At 36.5% G+C, this 24,792-nt stretch overlaps 1 protein-coding gene across 8 annotated transcripts in view; it reads left to right on the top strand.

The window, feature by feature from the left end:
• Positions 1–24,792, top strand: part of LOC132906846 (voltage-dependent T-type calcium channel subunit alpha-1G) — a 107,927-nt gene that overhangs the window by 21,250 nt on the left and 61,885 nt on the right. For all 8 annotated transcript variants that reach the window (XM_060959405.1, XM_060959404.1, XM_060959408.1 and 5 more), the window contains exons 2-5: positions 13,050–13,161; positions 15,321–15,454; positions 17,570–17,667; positions 19,653–19,824. In XM_060959405.1, the coding sequence (XP_060815388.1) occupies positions 13,050–13,161; positions 15,321–15,454; positions 17,570–17,667; positions 19,653–19,824 (516 nt within the window). The remainder of the gene's footprint in view (positions 1–13,049; positions 13,162–15,320; positions 15,455–17,569; positions 17,668–19,652; positions 19,825–24,792) is intronic.

Genomic DNA, 24,792 nt, shown 5'->3' with positions numbered 1-24,792 from the left:
CTATTGGAAATTTATGTTTGGAATTCTATCACCTTCCCATCAACGTCAGATCCAGTTCTAACGTTAGCCCGCCTGAAGTATGAAGGGATCCACCTTCTTCGACTGGCTTTTCCATAATACTTCATGCTCAATTTACGCCAATTTATCACATTCGCTGATAGAACACGCGACTTGCGAGTTTCTTTTTTCTTTTTCGTTGGAAACGTCCGTACTTTCGATAAATGTTGCTAGGAAAAAGAAAAAATTACCGGTCGCATTCTTCTCTTCGTTACGGACGTCTTTGACTCGATAATTTCTGTTTTCGACGCATCGTCGATTTTTCTTCTTTTTTCGCCGCGTTTGTTTCTTTCTTATTTTCTTAATATTGAGTCATCTTGTCGGAACATACGAAACGAATGACGCAACGGTTGCGTCAACAACATTATTCACGGGGCCCTCGTGCACAATGATTTACTAACTAATAATAGTAACGAACTGGTAAATGTCAAGTTATAAAGTTATAAACTTGTGCCGTATGATTTTACCATTTTCTTCTTACTACTTCATCGTACAATACAATCGGCTTTGTTTGCTTAAAAATGCCTAAAACTTCACTCGCCCAATTCCATTTGTTTCGCGATCAATTTTTACAGCGGTTAATTATTTTACACTCGGTGATAAACGGTGATAAACAAGCGGCTACCGAGATAAAGTTAAATTCAATTTCGATTAAAGGAAGATCGCGTAAATTATTTCAATGGATTTATTTCATACGGCTTAAATCGTTGGGACAATTTTGCAAAGCGTTTGATGCGAATTCTACAGACGGTAATTAAACGGTATTAAGAACACAGATTTCGCTAATCTACGAATTAATCGTACGCGATCAATTTAACACCTACTTCAACCTATGATCACGCGATCTTGACTCGAGTCGATGCTTCATGCTAATAGATCGCATAATAGTTTGCCTTTTCCTTTTTTCTCAAACGTAACACGCATACGATTATATGAAAATAGCAATTAATTGAACTATCAGATTTTTAACGAAACAGTAGAATGTTTTTGTACTTTGTATGTTATTTTAATAAAAAAAAAAAAAAAGAAAAGAAGATAGAGAAGATATATTAAAAATAATTATCGCCATGTGTACAAAATATGCTTGTCCATGTATCGAATTTTCTCACACAGATAAATAAAATAAAGAAGGAGAAGGAGAAAAAGATTTGCCTGCCTTGCGAGAAACCATTAATTTCAGATTTATACGACAATTTCTGAATAATTTATTCGAATAAAAGCATCATCTATGATTCACACGGCTGTATCTATAAACGTCGACAACGTTATAGCAAATATCCGGCTGTTTTTAAGGCGTAAATGAATAACAGTGGCGAAGAAAGATCCGTTTCTTACATCAGAGTAATAATTAAAATATTACTTTAAAGCATGTTGAATAAATAAAAATCCTTCGTAACGCTAGGATCTTAAGTGGCCAATAATTCAAAGATAATCTCTTAAGCTTAATATATCATTAACATAAGAAACTTTGGCTCTTTCAGCGTGTCGTAAAATTTCTATTAAAAATACATCGTGCCGTTTACACTTGGAGCGATTAAAACGAAGCAAATTCGGCTTTGTTAATCTTGCCGCGTAAAGGAATATTTTATTGAGAAAGAAGCCGGTTAATGTGCAAAAGGATACCATTCACATACCACGTAATTCCGCCGTCTTTTAACATACGAATCAACAAAAGTGGAAAAATATTCTTCCATTATGCGACACGCTTAATTCCGGACGCTACTTATTTCGCAAACGCCTTGTGCAAATGAAGATTTTCTGCCGCGTTTAATTTGTTAACCCTTGGAATTTGACAACTTCAAAATTGCAAACTAATGTACTTGTGCAGGAAGATTCAGAATTACCTGCAACGAGATAATTCGCTTGCGTTTCTACGAATACGAAAATAAAAATATATCTTAACGCTTAATAAAAACAGCAGGCGAATTACAAAAGCGAAGAGCATGTGAAAAGACTGCGCTACTTTGCACAGAGCGTAATGAGAATTGGAGCAATTTGCCTGCAGTATTAAAGATAACGTATCTTCATTTAGGACAATGCTGATTACTAGTAATAAGAATAAGATTCAAAAGGATAGTATTATACGTAGCACCCATTAACAGTACATCCAAGTTAGGTTGCTGCTTATATATCTACTCGTATGTATTATGTTAGGTTGTTGGAAAAGTTTCTTTCGTTTTATAAGAAAATAATAGACGCACGATGTTTCTTGTTTTATATTAGTTTATTGAATTATGCACGAACCGAATAATAAAAACAGAACGAAATGGATCATGCCTAAAATAATATAAAACAGAAATTGTTGTTATGAAACGAAAGAAACTTTTCGGACGACCTAATATTATCACATCATTACGTGTAACTCGATTATTAGTGTTGAAGTGGTCACCACTTCTAAGAAAATTCTACATCTGATCTTTTTAGTTTTCTCAAGCACCGAAGCCATCGACAGCGTATAGACAAAAGACTGGGACGAAGACAGACCATAAACAGTAGACAGGCGACGACGGCTTCGGAGCTTTCAGTCATAGGGTAACACTACTAGTGTGCGGATGTGGGCCAGCTCAAATTATATTCCTATTTGTATTTACACTTTTGTGTTAAAATATATTTTCTACCCTAGAATTTATACACGCGTTCCTTTGTTCATACATCTAATCACCTCAACAATAAGCTAAAGTTGTAACGAAAGCCTGACGCAAGAGTAACGTTAAAAGTAGAATAATATTGTGCAAGGATCGTTATCATCAGAATATACGTGATAACCGAATATTGTTTTTCTTTTTTATTTGGAAGTAGTTTACAATCAATTCTCATTGAGAATTATAAGTAAATTATTCTGGCGTGGTACTATAACGTGAATAATAAAGTGATTATCGTATGTTTGATTCTAGTTTCTAGATTCTAGTAACTAGATTCTAGTGAATCTAATGTTTAAATCTATAGGGTAATATCTTTTTAACCTGCGGATCTGATCCGTCGTGTCAAGTAATTGAGTAACTAGTGAGTTTTGGTGGTTGTTAATTCTTATGTTATATCTTGTTGAGAATTGTGGATCTTAATTGCATAAATAATGGTATAGGAACACCAAATTTACACTTAGAATTTATATTAGAATAGTTATATATTTATTTGATAAACGATTTCAAAGATATTCATCGATACTCACTTGCACGCGTCTCACCTTCCTTCATACCAGTAATCTGTTAACCGAACAGTTTATATTCCTTTGTTTTCGAAACGCCGCGCACACACATACTTCCACACACTCGTATTCACATATATGTATCACTACTACATGGTTAATCTAGTCTAGCACATAAAATTATGCATATCTCAACATATATATTACTAAATTTGGATATTTCTTCTTTAACTGCAGGTATCTCAAGGTCACCATGCATCGTTTCGTTGATAACATACCAAGGTGCATCTATTAAGGATCTTCGAGTTTTTCATTGGAATCGTTGAAGAATTTCCATGTTGGAATTACTCGCTGTTCCCCATAGTTGGATCCCATAGGTCCAAACAGGTTTTACTATGGCGATAACCGAATGTGTAGGTAATTTGTCTTACACGCGGCATATTAACCCTTTGCACTCGTATGTGGAGTGTGACTCGACATCAGTTTTTATTTCAGCAGCTCCTTTGTCGACGTTCTTTCACGTCCACCTTTTTCTATGAAACGTGCGAAAGAAAAGCAGAATTGCATGCTGGAAATTGTTTTAAGATGTGTATTATACGCTTAAAAATTACAAAATACAACGATAGTGTGAATAAGACTGGTATTTAAGTGAATTTCTTTCTTTCTGTATTTATTTAAATTGTCTCATTTCTTAGTTAAAGTAAATTTCAAATAAAACACTTAAAAGCGTTGGGAGTTGCTGGTAACGAAATTGAAATAAAATTTGCAGTGTAAAGGGTTAAAGAATAACATCGTTATACGATAGGAGCCTAAATTATTCGAACGACAGTATAGTTGGTAGGGACAGCCACGATAGAATGGCTGTATTATTCGACTGTCTCGGTATTCTACTATTCGAATGATTTAGTATCCAAATATTCTGCTATCTGACAGATTAATAGTAATATTTGATAATCGATAACGTCGATAATATTCAGTACAATAAATAGTTGTCGACATTTGCTGGCGATACAGCCTTATTACAGACTCTATGGAACAATGATTCCATAAATGGTGCACCAAAGTCAACGAAAACAAATCCAGTCACATAACTTTCACGCTACGCAAACAGACTTGCCCACAGGTGACGATAAACGATATACCTATTCCAGATAAAGAGTCAGTCAGATATCTGGGCATGACTCTGGACAGAAAATTGACATGGAAACAACATATCTTAGATAAAACCAAACAACTCGAAGCAAAATTTTAAAAATTCTACTGGCTCATCGGCCGACGTTCCAACTTTAACACGCAAAGTAAAATTACACTATACAAGGCCATATTAAAACCTGTTTGGACCTATGGAATCCAACTATGGGGAATAGCGAATAATTCCAACATAGAAATTCTGCAACGATTCCAATCGAAAACCTTAAGATCCCTAATAGATGCACCTTGGTACGTCACCAACGAAACGATACATCACGACCTCGAGATACCCACAGTCAAAGAAGAATTATCCAAATTCAGCAATAGACACAGCGCGAGAGTTAACAACCACCTAAACCCTCTAATTACTCAACTACTCGACACGTCGGAACAGATTCGTAGGCTAAAAAGACGTTACACCTTAGATCTAAGCATTAGATTCAAATAGGATCAAACATACTGTAAATACTTATTAATCATGTGATAGTACCACGCCAGATAAATTTACTTCAAATCCTCTAACGCGAATTGATTGTAAATAAAACGCAAATAAAAAAAAAATAATAAATAGTTGCACGCGTGCTATGACGTATAATCCAACTTTGAAACAAATTTAGAAGCTGCGCAGGGAAAAGGAATGTCAAGTATCTGAAGTATCTCTCGTACACGCGCGTTACTGGTCGCCTCGTTACGATCACTCGTTTTTGTTGAAACTTTTCGTTAAAACATTCGTCTTAAACGCGAGTGTAAACGAAATGGAAAATATAATTTATATCTTGAAATTGTCAAATTACGTTCGCAACGTGTTTACGATAATTTCGTTCTAAACGAACGCTGTTCCGCTTCTGCAGTACGAAACAAACAATCGTTTCTTATTCAAATTCGTCTAAACAATATACCTATCCCAGATAAAGAGTCAGTCAGATATCTGGGCATGACTCTGGACAGAAGATTGACATGTGAACAACATATCTTACATAAATCCAAACAACTCAAAGCAAAATTTAAAAAATTCTACTGGCTCATCGGCCGACGTTCCAACATTAACACGCAAAGTAAAATTACACTATACAAGGCCATATTAAAACCTGTTTGGACCTATGGGATCCAACTATGAGGAACACTAAGTAATTCCAATATAGAAATTCTTTAACGATTCCAATCAAAAACCTTAGGATCCCTAATAGATGCACCTTGGTACGTCACCAACGAAACGATACATCACGACCTCGAGATACCCACAGTCAAAGAAGACTTATCCAAATTCAGCAATAGACACAGCACGAGAGTTAACAACCCCCTAAACCCTCTAATTACTCAACTACTCGACACGTCGGAACAGACCCGCAGGCTAAAAAGACGTTACACCTTAGACCTAAGCATTAGATTCAAGTAGAATCAAACATACTATAAACACTTATTAATCATGCGATAGTTTCACATCAGATAAATTTACTTAAAATTCTCTACGAGAATTGATTGTAAATTAAACGCAAATAAAATAAGAAAAAAAAAAAAGAAAAAATTCGTCCTCAAAGATGTATTTTATTTCTGTACCTCTGGAATCTTGTCTTTTTTATGCATAATCGATACGTACAATGATTAATCAATATCTTTCATACGATGTGCACCGTGCAAGAAGACGTTACACCGAGTAGACGTCGCAGAATGTTCAGCTTCGAACTGACGCGTCGTTGAAAGGGTTAAGGGCAAGGGTGGTAAACTTGGTCGCGTGTTGAATTACACAAGAGGTCCCGAAAGTGGAGTTAACTTGTTGTCGAAAGGATTAAAGCCTGAGCTTTGCGAGGCTACAGACGATCGATGTACCATTCGACGAATTTTGCCTCGAAAAAATTATTAAAAATTGTGGCAGCTAATGACGATTATTTTGATGACAAATCTTTAGAAGATCTGAGGTTATTAGATGTGTGAACAAAGGAATGCGTGGATAAATTGTAATTATGATGTATTATGACTAAAACCACCGAAGCCATCGTCGTCTGTCTACTATTTATGATCTGCCTTCGTCCCAGTCTTTTGTCTGAACGCCGTCGATGGCTTCGGTGCTTGAGAAAACTAAAAAGACCAGATGTAGAGTTTTCTCAGAAGTGGTGACCACTCCAACAAGATCGAGAAATGTCTTCTTCGTTAACGTGGTTGATAATTGACGAGAGAACAAAATTCGATGGATGATGGTAATCTATTGGGTTGGCAACTAAGTGATTGCGGATTTTGTCATTAGGTGGTATTGACAAAGTTAGTTGCCAACCCAATACGAAATTCATCTTGGAAGAAACATTTCGTATGTCGTTTATCGACAACGTCACGTTAACACGTTACGTACAATTTAATGGCATTTTACGTAACGTGGAAATTATATATCTAACGTGCAAGAATACGAAGGAGTTTAGTTGCTGGAAGAGCTGTGACGTAGAAGATTCGAATGATTCGATGTAAAAGTATAGAGGACCAAAAATATCTGATCTTATTGACGGAATACAAAGAAATCTACTCGTATCAAAATACTTCTTGCACGGTGCACATCGCATGAAACATATTGATTAATAATTGTAGGCATAGATTATGCATAAAAAAGACAGGATTCTAGAGGTATAAAAATAAAATACATCGATGAGGACGAATTTGAATAAGAAACGATCATTTGTTTCGGACTGAAAAAGCGGAATAGCGTTCGTTTATAACGAAATTATCGTAAACATGTTGCGAACGTAATGTAACAATTTCAAGATATAAATTATATTTTGCGTTTGTGTATAATCGGTACACGAAGAAACAGCATTGAAAATCAGGTCTAACAGCTCGTTAAGAATAGTATCTCTTATATCCAGAGAGCTGGCTTTTCCGATATATGAATTGCATTATAAAACAAAGATAAAAGTTCAAATAATCAAAAACATTTTATTTCGTCGATAAAATACGAAGCATCCTGGTACCATTTCACATATTCATAAATATTAGGTTGTCCTGAAAGTTTCTTTCGTTTGAGGTGTTAATAGATGAACAACCATTTCTGTTTTATATTATTTTATTGAATTATATAAATACGATCTATTTCGTTCTATTTCTATTATTACGTTCGTATATAATTCAATAAACTAATATAAAACAAAGAACATCGTGCGTCTATTATTTCCTTATAAAACGAAAGAAACTTATCCAACAACCTAATAAGAGCGCATAAAGAAACGAAGTGAAAAATCAAGTACAACTCGTTAACGATCTTATCGATCTACGAGGCGTACTTCTAACGTGTTGATCGGAGTATAAGAGCGAAAGTAATGAAAGACATTTTGTCTCGTCTGATTAGCATCTTCACGCGAGAAACGTTCGAATGTGGTGAAGGCCATCAGCCTTGTAGAAAGCCACATAACAACGTAGTGTCAGTGGCCTGTTAACGTATCGTGTTGGAACGATGAGTTGCGTGCAGCGTCGCGCGATTCATGCGCTTTTCCCTTGCAACTCGAAATTCACCGCCTTTTATTACCCTATAAAACGCCAGTTCACGCGACGATGTTGTTTTCTACGCTCGCCACATTCGCGTTATACGATACGTTTTCCACGATTCGAATTTTTTACGCTCGCCTCGTCCTTGCGAGTTGTAAATCTTGCGACAAAAGGATACGCGATAACATTGTTGTCGGAGTACGCGTTACTACGCGCGTGCCATTCTTCTTTGTCGCTACAAACGAAAGTTGGTCAATCACCTAGTTCCTATGCAGTTTGTTAAACACGCGTGGCAACGTAATGCTGGCGACGAAAATCGTCGTATCGTTAACTTTTCCAAGTTTCTAAGTCTCGCTATCGGTGGCTCTATTCGCTTGCCTGCTTTCCCACTAAGTTTCTTGCATAGCATCGATGTAAAATTTATGACAGCCGACATTATACAAAACAAGGGAAATACGTCCGTGATAAACTGCTTATAGCTTCTCTCGCTTTGAATTATTTTCGATGCATTTTCGATGAATCTCGCGAAGAATTGTCGTTTATTGGCGTTTGCCATCGTTTCCACAGTTTTATGACGCTCTTATTTAGAAACACGGCGTATCCCGGCATTAAATAAAGATTTTCAGATTTCAAAGGATTTATTAAGATCCCACCTTATTGATAGAACGTGTGCGCAATATTTGTTTTATCGAGATTTCGGGAACAACGTAAAAACTGTTGTTCAAATATTACAACAATTACGAAACGAGTGTGTATTGATTTTTATTCGCATATCTCTGCTATAAACTTTAGTCAAGTATAGTTTAGGGGATAATTAGACGATGAACGAGACCTTCAACGTTAGAACAACCGACAGTTAACACGAAGCTATTTCTACCAAAAGCAGTGAAAATGACTGGTCTTTAAAAAATACGTAACGATAGAACATTTGTATATTTATTGATTTATTATTTCCTTACAGAAGCAATTCCATGTTATGTAGTAGATTTTTGGTATTGTTAATCCATCCGGGACCATGATCCCTAAACGAGGGTTGACACATTTATAAAATTGTAGAACCAGTCGTTTTGATGGCTGTGGTATTTCTAGCGTCAGCATCTAGCGATCTAGCGATCGATTCGGAATTTTCCCGATAACTGATATCGTCATATCGAGTGATACGCAATATAAATTTTAGAAACGTGTGGGAAGTTGTACGAAACGAGGAAACTGGTTAATTGGGTTCGATAAACAGATTGCAGGACCCTTTAAAACTTTGACAAGTACCAGTCATTTTGATTGGTATTGGTATAAGTAGCCTTGATACAAAATTATTTTGGGTTTGAACACATAAAAAGCAAAATAAAATTCATTGTATTATTCTTTTAGTTATCGTTGCAAAAGTCGTTACATCATTGCGGAAAAAAATATAACACAAAGTAGGAATTTTAAAATAAAGTTGTAGAACCATTTGACTGGTGTGGTAGTTCCAGTGTTAACGAATAAGTCTCGAAGATGGAAGAAATTTTTGTTAAGAGAGTGATAGATATGGAAAGTTGGAATCGTCCAGGTTGAATCTAATCTACTTTCTCAAGATAATCGAATCTAGTGGACCAATCTTAACATCCTGCAAAAGTTTAAAGCGTATCGCGATGACTTTCTCGATTACGCAAAAATTTTCTTCGCAATATTAATCCTCCATGGTATCGAAACTATAATTAATTATATTTAAAAATCAAAGTTACAATTACGATATTCTCATTTCTTAGAAACTCGTACAACAACGTTCGTTCATTCAAAAAGTAAAGGGCACTTGGATCCCTTAATCAAAAGTATTTGGATCTACTAATTACGAGCGATAATTGAGAAGAAGAAAAATCAGCAGAGAAGTAAGAGAATCTCGCTAACTCTTCCACACTCTTTTTTCCTTTATCACCTTGTTAGATTCGGATTTATCGATAATCTCTTAGGAGAATCGTCGTCTATCCAAGTTTTGCCAAGCTTCGCTATCGTTCCATAAGTTTCGCGACGACTCCATTTACGTAGAAACGTGACAGTCTGCGTGATTGACGGTCTCCACACGCTCTTGTGAATGGGCTGGACAAAAAATTGCCCACTCTCTCGTCGATTACCAGTGAAATATCATTTGGTCGTTTATCTGACACGAGTGAAAGCTCGAGTCACGCATCGAGGAGGATAGTGTTTAGGTAATAGTCACTTGGCAACCGTGATCGATCTGTAAGATTACAGTTGCGCCTTGTCTTATCGATCGATCGTTTTGTGACGACACGATGGCGAAATGGTAGAACACCGGTTAAATTGGTGTGACAGGGTGGTAATAGCGGTTTCGAACGGTCTCCAGCGTGTAAAGCATTCGCTGACCCCTGATCGCTATATCTGACCCCTTATTGCTAGAGGCCAAGAAATTATCGGGAAGAAATAAAAAAAGGACCATCAGTTTAGTCCATTCGTTGTATCAATTGAACGTAACAGCCAGGGAAATGAAGGGTAATATTGTTTTACGATAACAGCTCGTTCAATTATTTCATAATCGAATTACCGCGGAAGAACGACGATGTTCATTTCGACTTGTTAACGAAATGTGTATTGTAAATTGAACGAGTCATCTTTCGATTCTCTTCTTTCTTCTTTTCTTTCTTAATTTCGTAGTATATTATACGTTAATTTTTTTTCTTACGTAATTATATAGATTACCGATGTTAATATTATTTGCAGACGTTTTAAAGATACACGCGAGAGAATTAAAAATTAATTTCAGCATTCTTCATCTTTCATTCGGTTTTCGTATCGTTCTCTTCAAATCATTGTTTTCGGAATGATATAAATTTGCATACGTAGACTCGCCATCTGATAACATGTTACAGAACGTCGTACGTATGTTGTTCATTGGTCTTCATACGAGATGGTAGGAGGACTAAAGTCGTGCAATTGTAAAAAATCGAGTTTGAATGGTAAACGTATTTTTTTCCCCGTCCACCGAAGGTGACAAGAAGTTCCATGAATAATGTGTTTCGTGCAACTTCGAAGCATGAATATTTTTCGCATATTTTAGCGCTGAGAAGTTCTCAAAATTCGAAACTCTACTTTCGAGGGTTGTTCTTTCAACGTGTTTACTTACCGAAATTTGCTCCTTTTTACGCGTTATTTTTCTTCTTGTTCGATTTTTATCGAAGATCGTGCGCTTATTCCAACTCGAAAGCATATTTACGTTATATTGCCGGATTTAATATATTTAATATTCGTATGGAAACTCGTGGAAATTTCTGGTGATATAAATTTCCTATATTAATAATTGATTAATAATTAGTAATTGAAATAGAATTCTCATTCGTTGGTTAGGAGACAGGATATCATCGAAAGAGAAAAAAGCATCGATTTTACGATTGGTCGAAGAGAAACGGTAAAAAGCAGCCAGTCAGTTCTTTCGCTTTATCTTTTACGGGGCGCGATAAAAAATTTTGTTTTTTACGCAAAATTCGCCAAGGAGAGTTTCGCCATAGAATGTTGCATCGTGTTACTGTAAAACGTGCAAACTTTATATTTGCAACGGTTGTTTCCAGAAATTCGTCGAACTTGGGAGAATACAATTTTGTAAAGGTCTCCTACAAGCTTTACAAGCTTTGAAGCTTTAAAAAAATTACGTCATCAATTTCGTATGTTTTTCCCTTGAAATATGAAAATTGAATCTGAGTGGACGGTATATAGTGCAAGCTTATTCGGTTCAAAAACAAACAAATTTTTATCTGAAAATTAGTTATTTATATCACATCACCTTTATGAACGTGGATAATTTTAATATTAAAGGGCTGTCCTGAATTATAATGTTCTAAAACACTGTCTTTTTGTGATTTTTTTTAGAAAGAAACGAAGATGAATTTTGAGGTAATTTTATATATATTTAACGAATACAAAAAAATTTTTTTTTAAAGTAAAAGAGAAAATTATAACAAATTTCTAAGCCTATTTCATGGGCTGCAGTTTTCAATCGGCGTGAAAGATCCACCTCGTAATTCATGACCGAAACGAAAAATCGAAAAAGGATTAAATTATTATACATTTTTCTTCTCGGTAAACTAAAAAAAAGGCAGAAAATAGCGTGAAATTTAAAATTTTGGCGGGCTTAAAGAAAAAATGTGTTTTTTAAAAAGAAAAATAAACTTTAAAGTGCTGTAACAATTATTTAGATAAACTTTTTGACAAACTTTTTTAGTTATATTTTTTAGTTAATTCAGGACAGCTCCTTAAAGAAAAAAGTGGACGTAATGTAATACATTTAGTTTCTTAACGTATGACAATTCGAGCTAGTGCCGCTGGATCGAATTTTGCCGTGTATCTTTTTTAAAAAATTTTACGGATAGAACAATTTATTAAAAATTTAACGAAAAGACACACGAGCGTATAAATATAAATTATTTTAGAGAACATTTTCATTCGAGATATTCAGAAGCTGTTTGTCTTGCAAATTCTTACTTACAGTGATTAATATGAACGACAGTGTGCCTTTGTTTTCAGATTACAGACTGCAATTAATATTACGATAAAAATGAATTTCTAATTAACTAACGTTACCTACAGAAACAATTGACAAGAGCTCTGTCTCGTAATTGCTAGCTACGTACAGTGCACCCTGTAATTAACTAAATGGCAGAATATTTTGACACGAACGAAGCCGTACAACTATGTTCGAGCTAACAATGTCATTCTTGCAAGAGAAAGGTGTCTCAGTGATTCGATGTTATTGGAATATAAAATGGAACAAAGTTTATTTCCATTAATTCAAAGTATTAAAGATTTGAAAATTGTTAACATCGATACAAATTGTTACACTGTTAATCACGAACGCAAATTACATTATGGATGTAATTATTAACAAAAGATTGATAGATGTTTAAATCACGTCATAAGTTAAAAGACGATATTTTATTTATGAGAATTGTCAGATTTCTATTAATTTGTGTAATATTGTTTACGTAGTTTTGCCAACTCACGTTGTAACTCATTTAAAAGCATTTTTCATCCAAGATAAAGCGTTAATCTTCCCGACACACAGGAACCCTCCAAAGGATTATAAACAATTCTATTTGTTCACGTTTAAACGATAATACGTAATTTTCACCAGGATAATTTGTGGTTAGCATTAATTAATTATCAAAACGGAAGAAAACTATTTTCCTTAACGTAGTATGATCACGTGGTTCGAAAGAGTGAGCATGATGGTAATTCTTTTAAACTGCATTACACTGGGAATGTACCAACCGTGCGTCGACGATCAGTGTGTGACAAACCGCTGTAAAATATTGCAAGTATGTATATTTATTTATCTCTCTATATATAAACATTTTTTATAGCTACTTTCTTTTAAGATTTTTATAATTTTAAAGATTTCAAAATAGCCAGCTTCGAAGATAGCAAACGAGTCTCTGTTGAAACATTGATTTCGCTGTGTGAAGTAGATAGGGAACGTTAGAATCAGACTAGTTTAACATAGCTGAAACTACTGGAGTCTGTACAGTTCGGTGAAATCTATCGAATCTACTTCAAATATTTGAACGTACTGCTTCCCTTTTCTCGTATGGAAATTAATATTTATAAAAGAATATACTACGCTATTATCCGAATCTTTCAGAGTGGATTATAATATTCGAGTCCGTATTCGAAGAACACGATTGGCAATTAAAAAATTCAGTAATCGATTTTAAAATTTTTTCTCGCTAAAACCCCTTAATCGATTATGCGACCGAATACGTATTTTTCCATCCTGTGGGACATTGCAAAAACCATTCTTTATTTGTTTGTTTACAAAATTTCGTAAACTGGTCATCCATTTTCGGTTATATTCGTGAACATTTGTATGAAATTTACAATAAGTCGTGCAAAGTCAAAAAAGCAAATACGGATTTGCCATGCCTTTCTTGTGCACTCTTCATACGTATCTGTGAAAGCCATTTGCAGCCATCGTTAATTACGAGTGATAATTGAAAGAAAGAAAAAAAAAAAAAAAAGAAAAAGAGAAAGGCCAGAAAAGATATAATTGAATCTCGGTGGCCTTTATCTGCTCGTTTTCATTTGTCACGGTGCGGTGTTAAGCTCAGATTTACCTTGGCAAAAGGTTGCAATTACAATTTCGTGCGTCACGATTTATAGGTTGCTGCACTTTCGACTGCAGCTTGCGCGATGAAATCACAACGCTCTTTCTCTTTCGCTGTTTTTATGTCAGCGTGTGCGACTACGCTGAATAATTTTAATTAGTGATACGACTTAATTATCAAGCCATACAGAATATGCGTATAGAATTTACCCAGTTGTTAACCTGTTTTTCGCCTCGTTTCGGGTCAGCTCTGACATTCACGTGTTTCCCATTGTTAATATCCGCTAATCTGCATACACAGCTCGATCATATATTACGAGAAAATGTTTTGTTATTTTACAAATGAATTTGAAGATATTCAGTATTACTGGAATCGAAAAATACACGCGTGATTTCACCGAATCCAACGATTAATCGAGAAAATGGATCAAAATTCTAAAAACCAATAAACGCTATTTCGAAGATTAAATTTCTATTATGTAATCCATAAATGAAATTTTAATTTTAATTTTGTTATCCTCCAGATCTCTGTTATTCTAATCCCATTTGTTTCGATCACGAGAAAACATCTTTAAATATTTTAAGAATATTTTTGACACGAGATTGAAACGACAAATCACGAATTTTCTTTCTCATTTTTCTCGAACGTAAAAACAAATATTTCAACCCCTTAAAGGCTAAAAATCCTTCGCGTCTATTTTAAACTAAAAACTTAACAAGATTGAACAAATAGAATCAAATGTTTTATCGCTGTTCGATATTATATAAAAAGGAGGAAAAATTATCGTCCGCGCTATCGGTTACAAATAACCACATCGCAACACAATGACATTAAAACAAACTTCGCGTGAGATTCAAACAAATTTCGCTTACCGTAGCTTTTAAGAATCGACTACTAAGAAAGCACAATTCAGTGAAAAATCATCGAACTGGTTTACGAGGCTTAAGAACGTTATTTTACACGTCTGACGATTCAAATTAACGTCGGTATAAAAAACCAGCGAAAATATGTCCCTCCAGATTCTCTGGAAAACTTCGTGTCCCATTTTCCTCCTATCTTTGTTTTCTGGCTCATGGCAGAAGAAAAACGAAAAGAAGAAAAAGAAGAGTCGCGAAGAAAGTTTCCTTCAAAGAGAAAAAATGTCAAGGCAGGAAAGTCTGGATGCAAGAGGCGATTGATTAATTGCACTGTTTGTCCTGCTTTCCACGTTTGGTTTCACACGTCAAAGAGAAAAGGGAAGCAAACGCGATTGAACAGTAGTCGGTGGTTCGACGGCTAATGCAACTTGCTGCTCTAGTGTCCTTGATCAATTACGCTCGATCGAGTTAAGCGTGTTGTCGTCTAATCGGCCAGCCTGGCCTTTTGGCTTACAGATGTTCGACGACATCATTTTCGCCTTCTTCGCCCTGGAGATGACAATCAAAATGGTCGCGATGGGCATCTACGGCAAAGGAACGTATCTCGCTGACTCCTGGAACAGATTGGACTTCTTTATAGTAGCGGCTGGGTGAGTGTTCGTCGACCCTCCGTCTGCAACTTTATCTTTGCTCGCGTCGTCTGTTCACTGGGTCGTTCGAGTGCATGCCGATTTTTCTAGGTTTTCGTGTTTGCAAAAAATCTTGAATATTCCTCCAACAGTGCGAAATATCGTCCGACAGTTTCTATCGTTACGTTAATTTAATTTTTTTCGGAGCAAAGCAGAATGTAGACAAAGGTATGGAAAAATCGAAAAATCAGTTACAATTGCTGGCCGAAAACGACCCAGCGTGCAGATGGAGGGTTAATTGTCTCTTATTTCGCAGACTCGTATGCTCTTTCCTCGCGAATCACGTTCTGGAATGTACAGTCGCATTCCACGCGTAACACGGAACACAGCGCTGTTTCTGCATTTGTTGTTTTGTATACGAGAGAATAATTCGAATGTTCTATTCTGTCGTAATATGAACCATTTATCGTAGCTGGGAAATATGTGAACAATCTCTGCTTAACAATAACATTAAATTGCGCGACAGATTTTTAGGAACTGAAAGGTTGCTGGTAGAATAAAAAACTTAAAAGTAGGTAACAAGTAGAATGGTTCCGTGTCTGGACGAACAATACTCGGTGAAATTCCATTTACCTGAATCCACTGGAGGACAAACATACGTATAATTGGAGCTCATGCAGCGAGAATTGTCTCACTGATTCGCTTCATGAACTACCATTTCTCATTCAACTAATTAGAGTTCACACATATGTAGATAAGTGAACTCAATTAGCCGGAGTTCAATTACATCAGACGCTACATAAAATTTCCCTCTGATACGGTAGAACTCTATTTCCCTAAATCCTATCTATTACAATGAAATCTTATCTCGATGTTAGAGCTTGGAATCGAACCGATCGAAACCATCTCCGTATCCCATCTCTTATTATGCCGATTATTAAAAACATGCAAATTGACAATATCCGCGCTTACCCTGATTATCGTTGATCGCAATTAATCACGTACAGCATATTTAATTACAACGTATTTAATTACAAGTATCAAGGTAACCTATAGTCCATTAAACTGCAGTTATTCGCATAAGAAGTCACAGTCAGCGTAAAGAACCGCTCAACTATTTTACACTACGAACTCCAGTTGTGTGGAATTTTTGTCACCGTAAGATTTAGATACGCGGAGTTGCATCGTAAATCTATTCAGACAGATTAGAATAGTTCCACTATAGATCGACTTTTATAAGTCTGGTTGGCGAACGAGAGAGAAGCTTGCACAGGAACGAAATAATGGAAACGAAATTGAATGGAAGAGCGAAGAAAGAGCAAGATACGAGAATAAGTTGGATATGGGGAATGAATAGAGTTGGCGTTTATTCGTGTGGAATTTTTATTTTGGTATAACGAACGAGCAAGTTGCGCGAAAGTTTCCCTTAATTCCGTGGTTGGTTCGAAGCTATGGAGGTCGGAACGTACTTCGTGGCAAGTTTTCCGTGAAATAAAGTTTCGCGGATTGAACGGTGTCACGCGGGTAAAGTTAATCGCACAGGTTCCATCGAGGTACTTAGGAGCTCGTGAAATTGACAAACCGCTAAACTCTTATTCGATTTTACGCAAGCCAGCCGTGTTTCCTAGTACCACGTTCGTTCTGTTTTATAATTGAAAACGTAGCTCGAAGGCAACGAAATATTTCCTTTCTCCGATTATCCTTCAAATCGACTCGGCTTTCGTTTTACGTAGGTTTTTTCCTTACGCAATTTTGAACGCAACAGACACGTAGAAACGTGTATGAGTTGGTCTTAAATATTTACGGAATTCGAAGTTACGCGTGCTCGTTTATAAATAAATTTACTTGGGATAAAATTCAATTACAAGAGGGGAACGTACAACACGTTGCTTTCAGCAATCTAATTTAATTTCGACCTAATTTCGTAGAATTCCGATTGACGAATGCTTATTCGATCTCGAACGTTTTGAACGGATTCAGTCTAAGTGAAATTTATATTTTTATTTTTGCCAAGCTTGCCAGAGTTTCCTAAATATTCGATAGAAAAACAACGCCTTGGCATGGAATAAATATTTGCAATTGGAATGAAATGTTCGACGAAGGTGAAAAATTCTATGTTCAATTATTCTATTTCAGTGCTCTGGAATATTGTTTGAACGTGGAAAACATGAATTTATCGGCCATAAGGACTATAAGAGTCTTGAGACCTCTACGTGCCATCAACAGGATTCCAAGTGAGTATACAAAAATACAACTGGCTCTGTACGTTGAAAAACGCTGACTCTGCTACTTTTACGATAAACAATTTTCACAATAAACGGCAAATAATATAAATAAATCGCGCGTACGTATATCTAAGCGAACCAACATTCGCGACATTTATTTGCTTCGATCTTTCTGGTCAAAATTCCGATCGAATAAAATATACCGAATAAATTTATCTGTTTAAAAAAAAAAAAAAAAAAAAAAAAGGAAGAAAAAAGGAAAAAAATAAAAGAGAGAAAATATTTGTCGTTATATCGATCATGTGCAAGGTGAATCGGAATCCAAAGGCATAGGGTATTGCCGAGGGAAGATGGTTCTTCGTTCAAAAATAAGTCGGGAAAGAACAAATAAAGTTTTATCCTACGGAGCTTTGTTTACAAGAAAATTGATTCTCGTTGGAAGCGTGTGCAATCGAACATAAATTGGTCCCTAACTTAATCCAAATCACCAGATAAAATTTTTTCCTTCTGTTTATCGCGTACCGCGATGAAGGGGAGTTTTTGTCGTAACGCGATTTGAATTTTAAAGGAGAGCCAAGAATTTCTTACTTACATATTCTTTTCTAACTTACTTGTAGTTGCTTCTCACACCGTTTGTGAAACTTACATAACCAGTAGACGTTCATATTTATTTATAAACACTTGCATATTCATAAACGATCTATTTACGACGACTACCATCTTCGAAGTATTTAATTACAGAGAAAAATTGTAATCGACCACGATAATGGCAAAATTAGTCGCAACAAAAATTCTGATTTTCCGCGATGGATTCGCCACGGCGAAAACTTTCGTTTCAAATTTCGACGTATTTTAACGCGCTCGCATTATTCGTACGCTACGTTTGCAGTTAATACACGCACCGATCGATCAATTTTTCCAAATTTACGAACTTGTTATATCCGGCGTCCGTTGAAAAATATTTGCCAGTGTGTTTTTTTTTTTTTTTTTTAAGAGTATAACTCCGATGACTCAAACACTCGACTCGTTTCTCTTTCGATACTCTTTACGTTGCAACCGCGATTGCAGCTTCTTTAAATAAAGTCGCGCGAAAAGAAGATCCGACGTTCTCTGTTCGATCGAATTTACATTTTTCTCAGCCCGCAACGATTATATATAGTAGGATATAGATGTAAGCTTAACATGAATGAACTTGAAAGAAGATTTATTCCTGAACGATCCAGATGAACAAATAATGAGCGGATCGATTTAGAACCGCGATACACTATATTTGAGTGTTCCGCCTATAACAAGTCCTTCGCTTTTCTCGCCTCGTGATTTCTTACTTTTTCGCGCACATCTCTATTTAGCGCCGTATCCGGATGACATTATTCTTCCTCCAGTGACGTACAATGGCTCGCGAAAGTATTTGAACGTTTATAGAAATCTTTCGCCAATATATTATACCGTCCGTGCGATATAAAACGTTTTAAAATTTCATTATCGACGTAATCAGATACGACCGACGTATATAGAAGCTACAAGATATTAAAAATGAAAGTATATAATATTATAAATAAAAAAAAAAAAAGAAATGAAAAGAAGCGACAAGTATTAAAAATGGTCTCACCGTGATCGAGGTATCTAGATTTACCAACACAATGGACGATTGATCGTTGAAATACCTTCACGATCTCAGCTAAAAGATAGCTTGCAATAAATATAGCTTCTAGTGTACGTTTCCAGAATTGTTTCAAAATTTACCGATGTAATCGCGGTGATCTCGCTACGATATCAACGAAATTTGAAAATATCTCGCGTAAGGAATTACATTTATAAAATCTTTCTTCGAATCTTCGAATACTTTCCTGGCTTACTGTAAACAGAAAAATCCTTTATTTGGTGAAACCAGACGACACGATTGCGCCGCAACCATTGCAAACAGCCGAGATTTGTTTTAAAACAAGACTCGAATGTCCCTGTTCTTGCGATCTTTTTGTCTTTTTTTTCAACAGGTATGCGGATACTAGTGATGCTTTTACTCGACACTCTTCCTATGCTGGGCAACGTGCTGCTGCTGTGCTTCTTCGTCTTCTTTATATTCGGTATCGTTGGCGTGCAACTGTGGGAGGGTATCCTGCGTCAACGTTGTTTCCTGAAGGCTTTACCCAACGTCAAATATCCCGAGTAAGTCTCAAACCGAACGATACGTCTTCTGTCGTTCGTTCATTTATTGGTTTTTCTCTACGTACATATATGCGTCTCTGAGACGATCAGAGTTCGTCTGGTTCGTTTATTATTACGCTTAAACTCGCATCGATTCCGCATTTTCTTCTCTATTCTCTTTTCCCTCCCTCTGTCTCTCTCTTACCCTCTGTCTGTCTGTCTGTCTGTCTCTCTCTCTCTCTTAGCCTCTCTATCTTACTGTTTCGCTCTGACTTTCGTCTTTGTCTCGCTTCTACCATCTCGCTTCTCTCTTTTTGATCCGCTCTTTCTTGCTTCCCCCACGTAATCGTCGAGAGTCAACGTTTAACACGCGGCGTACGCTAGGCTGCATTGCGTTTGAGATAAACGTCGGCCGTACTCTATTTCCAGAAGATGGTGCAATACACGGACGCGCGGCTGGATAAGTATTAACTCAGCCATCGGACGCGCACGCGTGCATTTCCAATTGCTGTTTGCGAATCAGCTGTTTTGCGCTTTCGTCTTCCTACTTTTTTGCCATATATATTTGTCACACGAATTTCCACGCTTTGACAAGTGTAATCTCGAAACTTGCCGACATCTTTTGTTTTTATTCACGTTTCAGAAACTTTTCGCAATTGCAGATCGACGCGTCTCGCTCGCCAACGTCGTTTAATTTAACATACGCGTTCTCTGTGTGTCAATTTCGATTCAAAATATCCTATTCCTCGATCAGTTTCTACGACGCTGATGATAGTTCCGTGAAGTTTGACTGAGAAACGCAAAGCGATCGATGAACGCCGACCACTTTGCGAATATTTTTCTTCGACCTTGTTTTATTCCCGGTTTAAACAGCGTCGCGTATAGTTAGGGAATTTCCGTGACCGGTGTGTGCCCTACTTTATAGCGAATCACGAGGTTCTCGCGAAGAATCCCGCGCCGCTTCCGCGTTACATAGTCGGCAACGTTCGTTATCAGATATTTTACATCCACCTCTTCACGTTCATTTATTTTCGGCTTTACGTATACGCGTATACCGATATCCATTCGCTCGATGATCTTCACATGGTACTTCACGGAAACTCGCGTCGGCGATCATCCAGTGCTAAGGGTCAACGTTACTCTTTTCTAAAATGCACGCTGAAACGTATGTATAGCGGCTCGTCAAAGTATTCCAATATTTGTGCGATCATTTTATAAATATAGCACCCGTACGTTATGTAACACTTTGAAAATTTACCGTAGCACCGTGACCACGCGCAAGTATCGCGACTACGTTGGTCGACTTTGAAATTTGAAAATGCATAGAAGCCGATGATATGGACGACGATATGAAGCTTGGTATTTAGCGTAGCCATCTTCAACGCTAATTAAGCGTTCCAGACTGTCGTTCGTTTTATGTACGAATTTTTTATCAAGGATAAATCTGCAGTAAATATCTTGTAACTTCTATGCAGATTTTCAAATTTGTTTGAGACTTGATCAATATGACTATGACAATTGTGTTTCGTTGCAGCGTCGATGAAATTGCGCAAATAAAACACGTAATATATATACGCGATATAACACGTATTGTACGATACGTGCAACGTGTAAATTTTTCCATAGCTTTCGAGTTTCACGTTGGCGATAAATATCTTCTTCTATACGTGTACATTTACCTGTAGACTGGTTCCAAAGACCGATGTAATCACGATGATCCAGTCTCGTTACGATGTCAATGAAAATTATATCGTACGTACGATATGCACGAACATGTAACAGATTTTAATATAAAATACGTTGGTAACTAAGTGATTGCGGATTTTGTCAATACCATCTAATGACAAAATTCGCAGTCACTTAGTTGCCAGCCTAATAATACATAGAACGACGTGTTTCAAAGTGTTTCGTGCAACGAATACGGTACATCCACGAAAGATTTGCACAAGAAATTATTTGGATACTTGCGTCTATTTGGAAGCATTCTCTCCATCTGGATATCATTTCGCCGTATGAATTTCGGCCAAAGCCAATTTGGAATTTAAGAAAAAGATATTTTCCTTCGGATGCCCTTAGCACTGAAGCTTTCGCCGTCTGATAGTTCCATTAAAAGAGAAAAAAAGAAAAAAGAAAGGATGTTCTGAAAAGCTTGATACGAACAGCGGACGCGTACGTATATACGTGAGTACATCCTCCTTCTAAAAGAATATTTCAGTACGGTTCGTTTTCACGCAGTATGCTAAAGATGCATGGCGATATACATATAGCTCGAGTTGTCGTGGCAAGGTATCGCTTCGAGTAAATTGAAGTTCTCTCTCCGCTGCGATTTCTTTCTTCGCTCGTTCTTTCCGCACCTCTTCTCTCACACGATATATATACAGGGTGATTTGTAAATACATGTCTATGATTTAGGCGAGGATGAATTGGCAGCATTAAAATAAGTAAAAAAAAAAAAAAAAAAAAAAAAGAAAAGAACACATCGTGTGAACGTACATCCCGAGTATTTTAATTTTCGAGTTGTGGATGATCGAATAAAATGTTCAAAGCGTCTGCTTCGTATCTCAATACGCGTGCACACTGTACGCTTTATCGTTGCCTATACACACACGCACACGGCCAATTTTTATTTCATCTATATAAAGTTTCGAATTTTTATTTTTCCGCCTTCGGAATAATAATGAACCTGCACGAGTGTGTAGGATATCGAAGTTCTACTCGATTCAAATCGATTGGTATTGCTCGTCAGCTTTAGGTCACGAGGAACGTCGTTTCGGCTACAGCGGCAAACGATGAAATAAGAGGCGCGAATGAGCGACGTAATTTCCCAAAATTGATTCACGTCTAAGTACTGTCAACGAATAAACACGATATATACCGTGGAATAGATGTCTGTTACCAATATAGTCAAACGTTTTTAATACGAAAGTTATTAAAATTCATAGCGTATCAATTTTAAATTTCCTTTTCTCCGCTATTGTATGTTATATACAATCGATGATAAAAACATGTACGGTTGCGCGTGCCGAGGCAAACATTTTTCTCTTTTATTTCACTCTGCGTTATTTACAATCTCGGCGTACAGGCTAGCGAGTAAATGTATCGCGAAGATTTCACGTAACCGAGATTCGGCATGGTCCAACGATAATACCAGAGGCAGACACTTACAACATAGTTGAAATAATCCTCAACTGGAAAACTAAGATACGTAGAATACATCGTCACGTTCGTACGACGTTCTCTGTTTATTTCCATGTGCACGCTCAGCCCCTGAAGAATGGACACCACGCATTTATGAATCACCCTGTACTCTTCTTTCTTCACCCTTCTTCTCTGTGTCTCTGTACGCCCCTCCCCCTCCCCTCTACTTTTCAACTTGATTCCTATTCATAGACGTATTTTCCGATATATAGTACATCCATAGGAATCACGTAGTTTAGAACGAAAGGTTTTCGATTCGTTAAAACCCGGACGACGAGAATGCAGGTTGGAGAATTTGCCGATCGAAAAAGAGGGAAATTTTCGATTCGTATTATATTTCGTGCATGTCCCCGAGCCATAAAAGCGGGATTCATTTATTCGTACATACGATACGTATATGTCGGTGGCTGGACGAGAAACAGGGGGAATTGCTAATGAACGGGCAAACTATTTAAAACGGACCTCAACACACGCGCTCGTCGAGGTTACAGTTAAATGTTTTATAACCGCTTTCGCGCGTTTCACTCTCGTGTTTAAACGGTTTTTTATATGGGGCCATTTTTCGCGTTACAACTACCGCTTTATACAGGGCGGTGAATAATGGCAAGGTTATGGTCGTAGTTATCCTTTGATCGAGAATCTTCCCTTCTGTTTAATTATTATTATGATGGAAATATCATCGTTGTTTTAAATACGTGTTTCGATCGATCAGCGAAATTAATCTTCGTACAAGTTGAAAGAATATTTATGTTCTACCGAAGACCAGGTGACTAGGTTGTGTCGGCGTAGCAGAAACTTGACAATGATATGCTCTGTAGGGAGATAGCAGCAACTGGGTCAGGTTGTATCTGTGTTGCGAGTCAATTTAGGAAGAAGTACAGGGAAATTGTCTGCTGCTTAACAAGATCTATCATCCTGTGGCACAAGTGTAATTATCTGAGAATTATTAACACGATAGTGGAAATAATATACCGCGTTATATGTGAAGTAAAAAGATGTTGAATGTTGCAAAATTTTCTTCTATAAGCTTTCTTTTTTTTTTTTTTTTAATTAGACGTATTCAGTTCGATTCGTTTGCTACGATTATGCTGTATTTTAGGTGTAAAGTTACGCCAGAGTAGCGATAAATAATAAGAACAACGATTTATATAGGAAACAGTTATTTAGTAAAAGCAACGCATACCGTGTAACCGCTTGAATAAATCTGTCTGTCATTCTGCAGCCGAATTATGAATACGAAATGTGACAATCAATCGAAATGACGAATAACTCTGGTCTCCCACGTTAATTTATCGGAAACGGAGTTGAGCTTTATTCAAATCTTTTCCGATGAATATTTATGCGAGATGGTTATTTAAACGAATCTTTCGCGGTTCTGCTACTCTTTCGAATAATAATTATTCGTTGTTTGTAACGAGTTATTCTAAATATCTATCGGAACAATTTATTAGAGTAATTAATTCTAAAATTATAGAAACAGTAGCGAAGGACGATATTTCACACTTTCATTTTCAAGCGACGAGCGATAGGCACGGTACAATGCGAATAAATTTCTGTTTGATTTGACTAAAAGCTACTTTTATTCGGTTATAATCGGATAGGATTAAGTTCAACTTCGATCGATACAGACGAAAGGCTCTTAACGTATCGCCACTTTTACAGTCGATAATTGAACACATTTTTCTAAATGACCATTGCATTACCTACACAAATAAATTCCTGTTTGGATAAGAAATTTATTTTTATTCGATAATACAGCGAAAATAAGGTCGATCTCGATGGCCGTTTCTA

Source organism: Bombus pascuorum, chromosome 5, assembly GCF_905332965.1.
Source record: "Bombus pascuorum chromosome 5, iyBomPasc1.1, whole genome shotgun sequence".
NCBI classification, from domain to species: domain Eukaryota; kingdom Metazoa; phylum Arthropoda; class Insecta; order Hymenoptera; family Apidae; genus Bombus; species Bombus pascuorum.
This window is presented reverse-complemented; position numbering and strand designations above follow the sequence as displayed.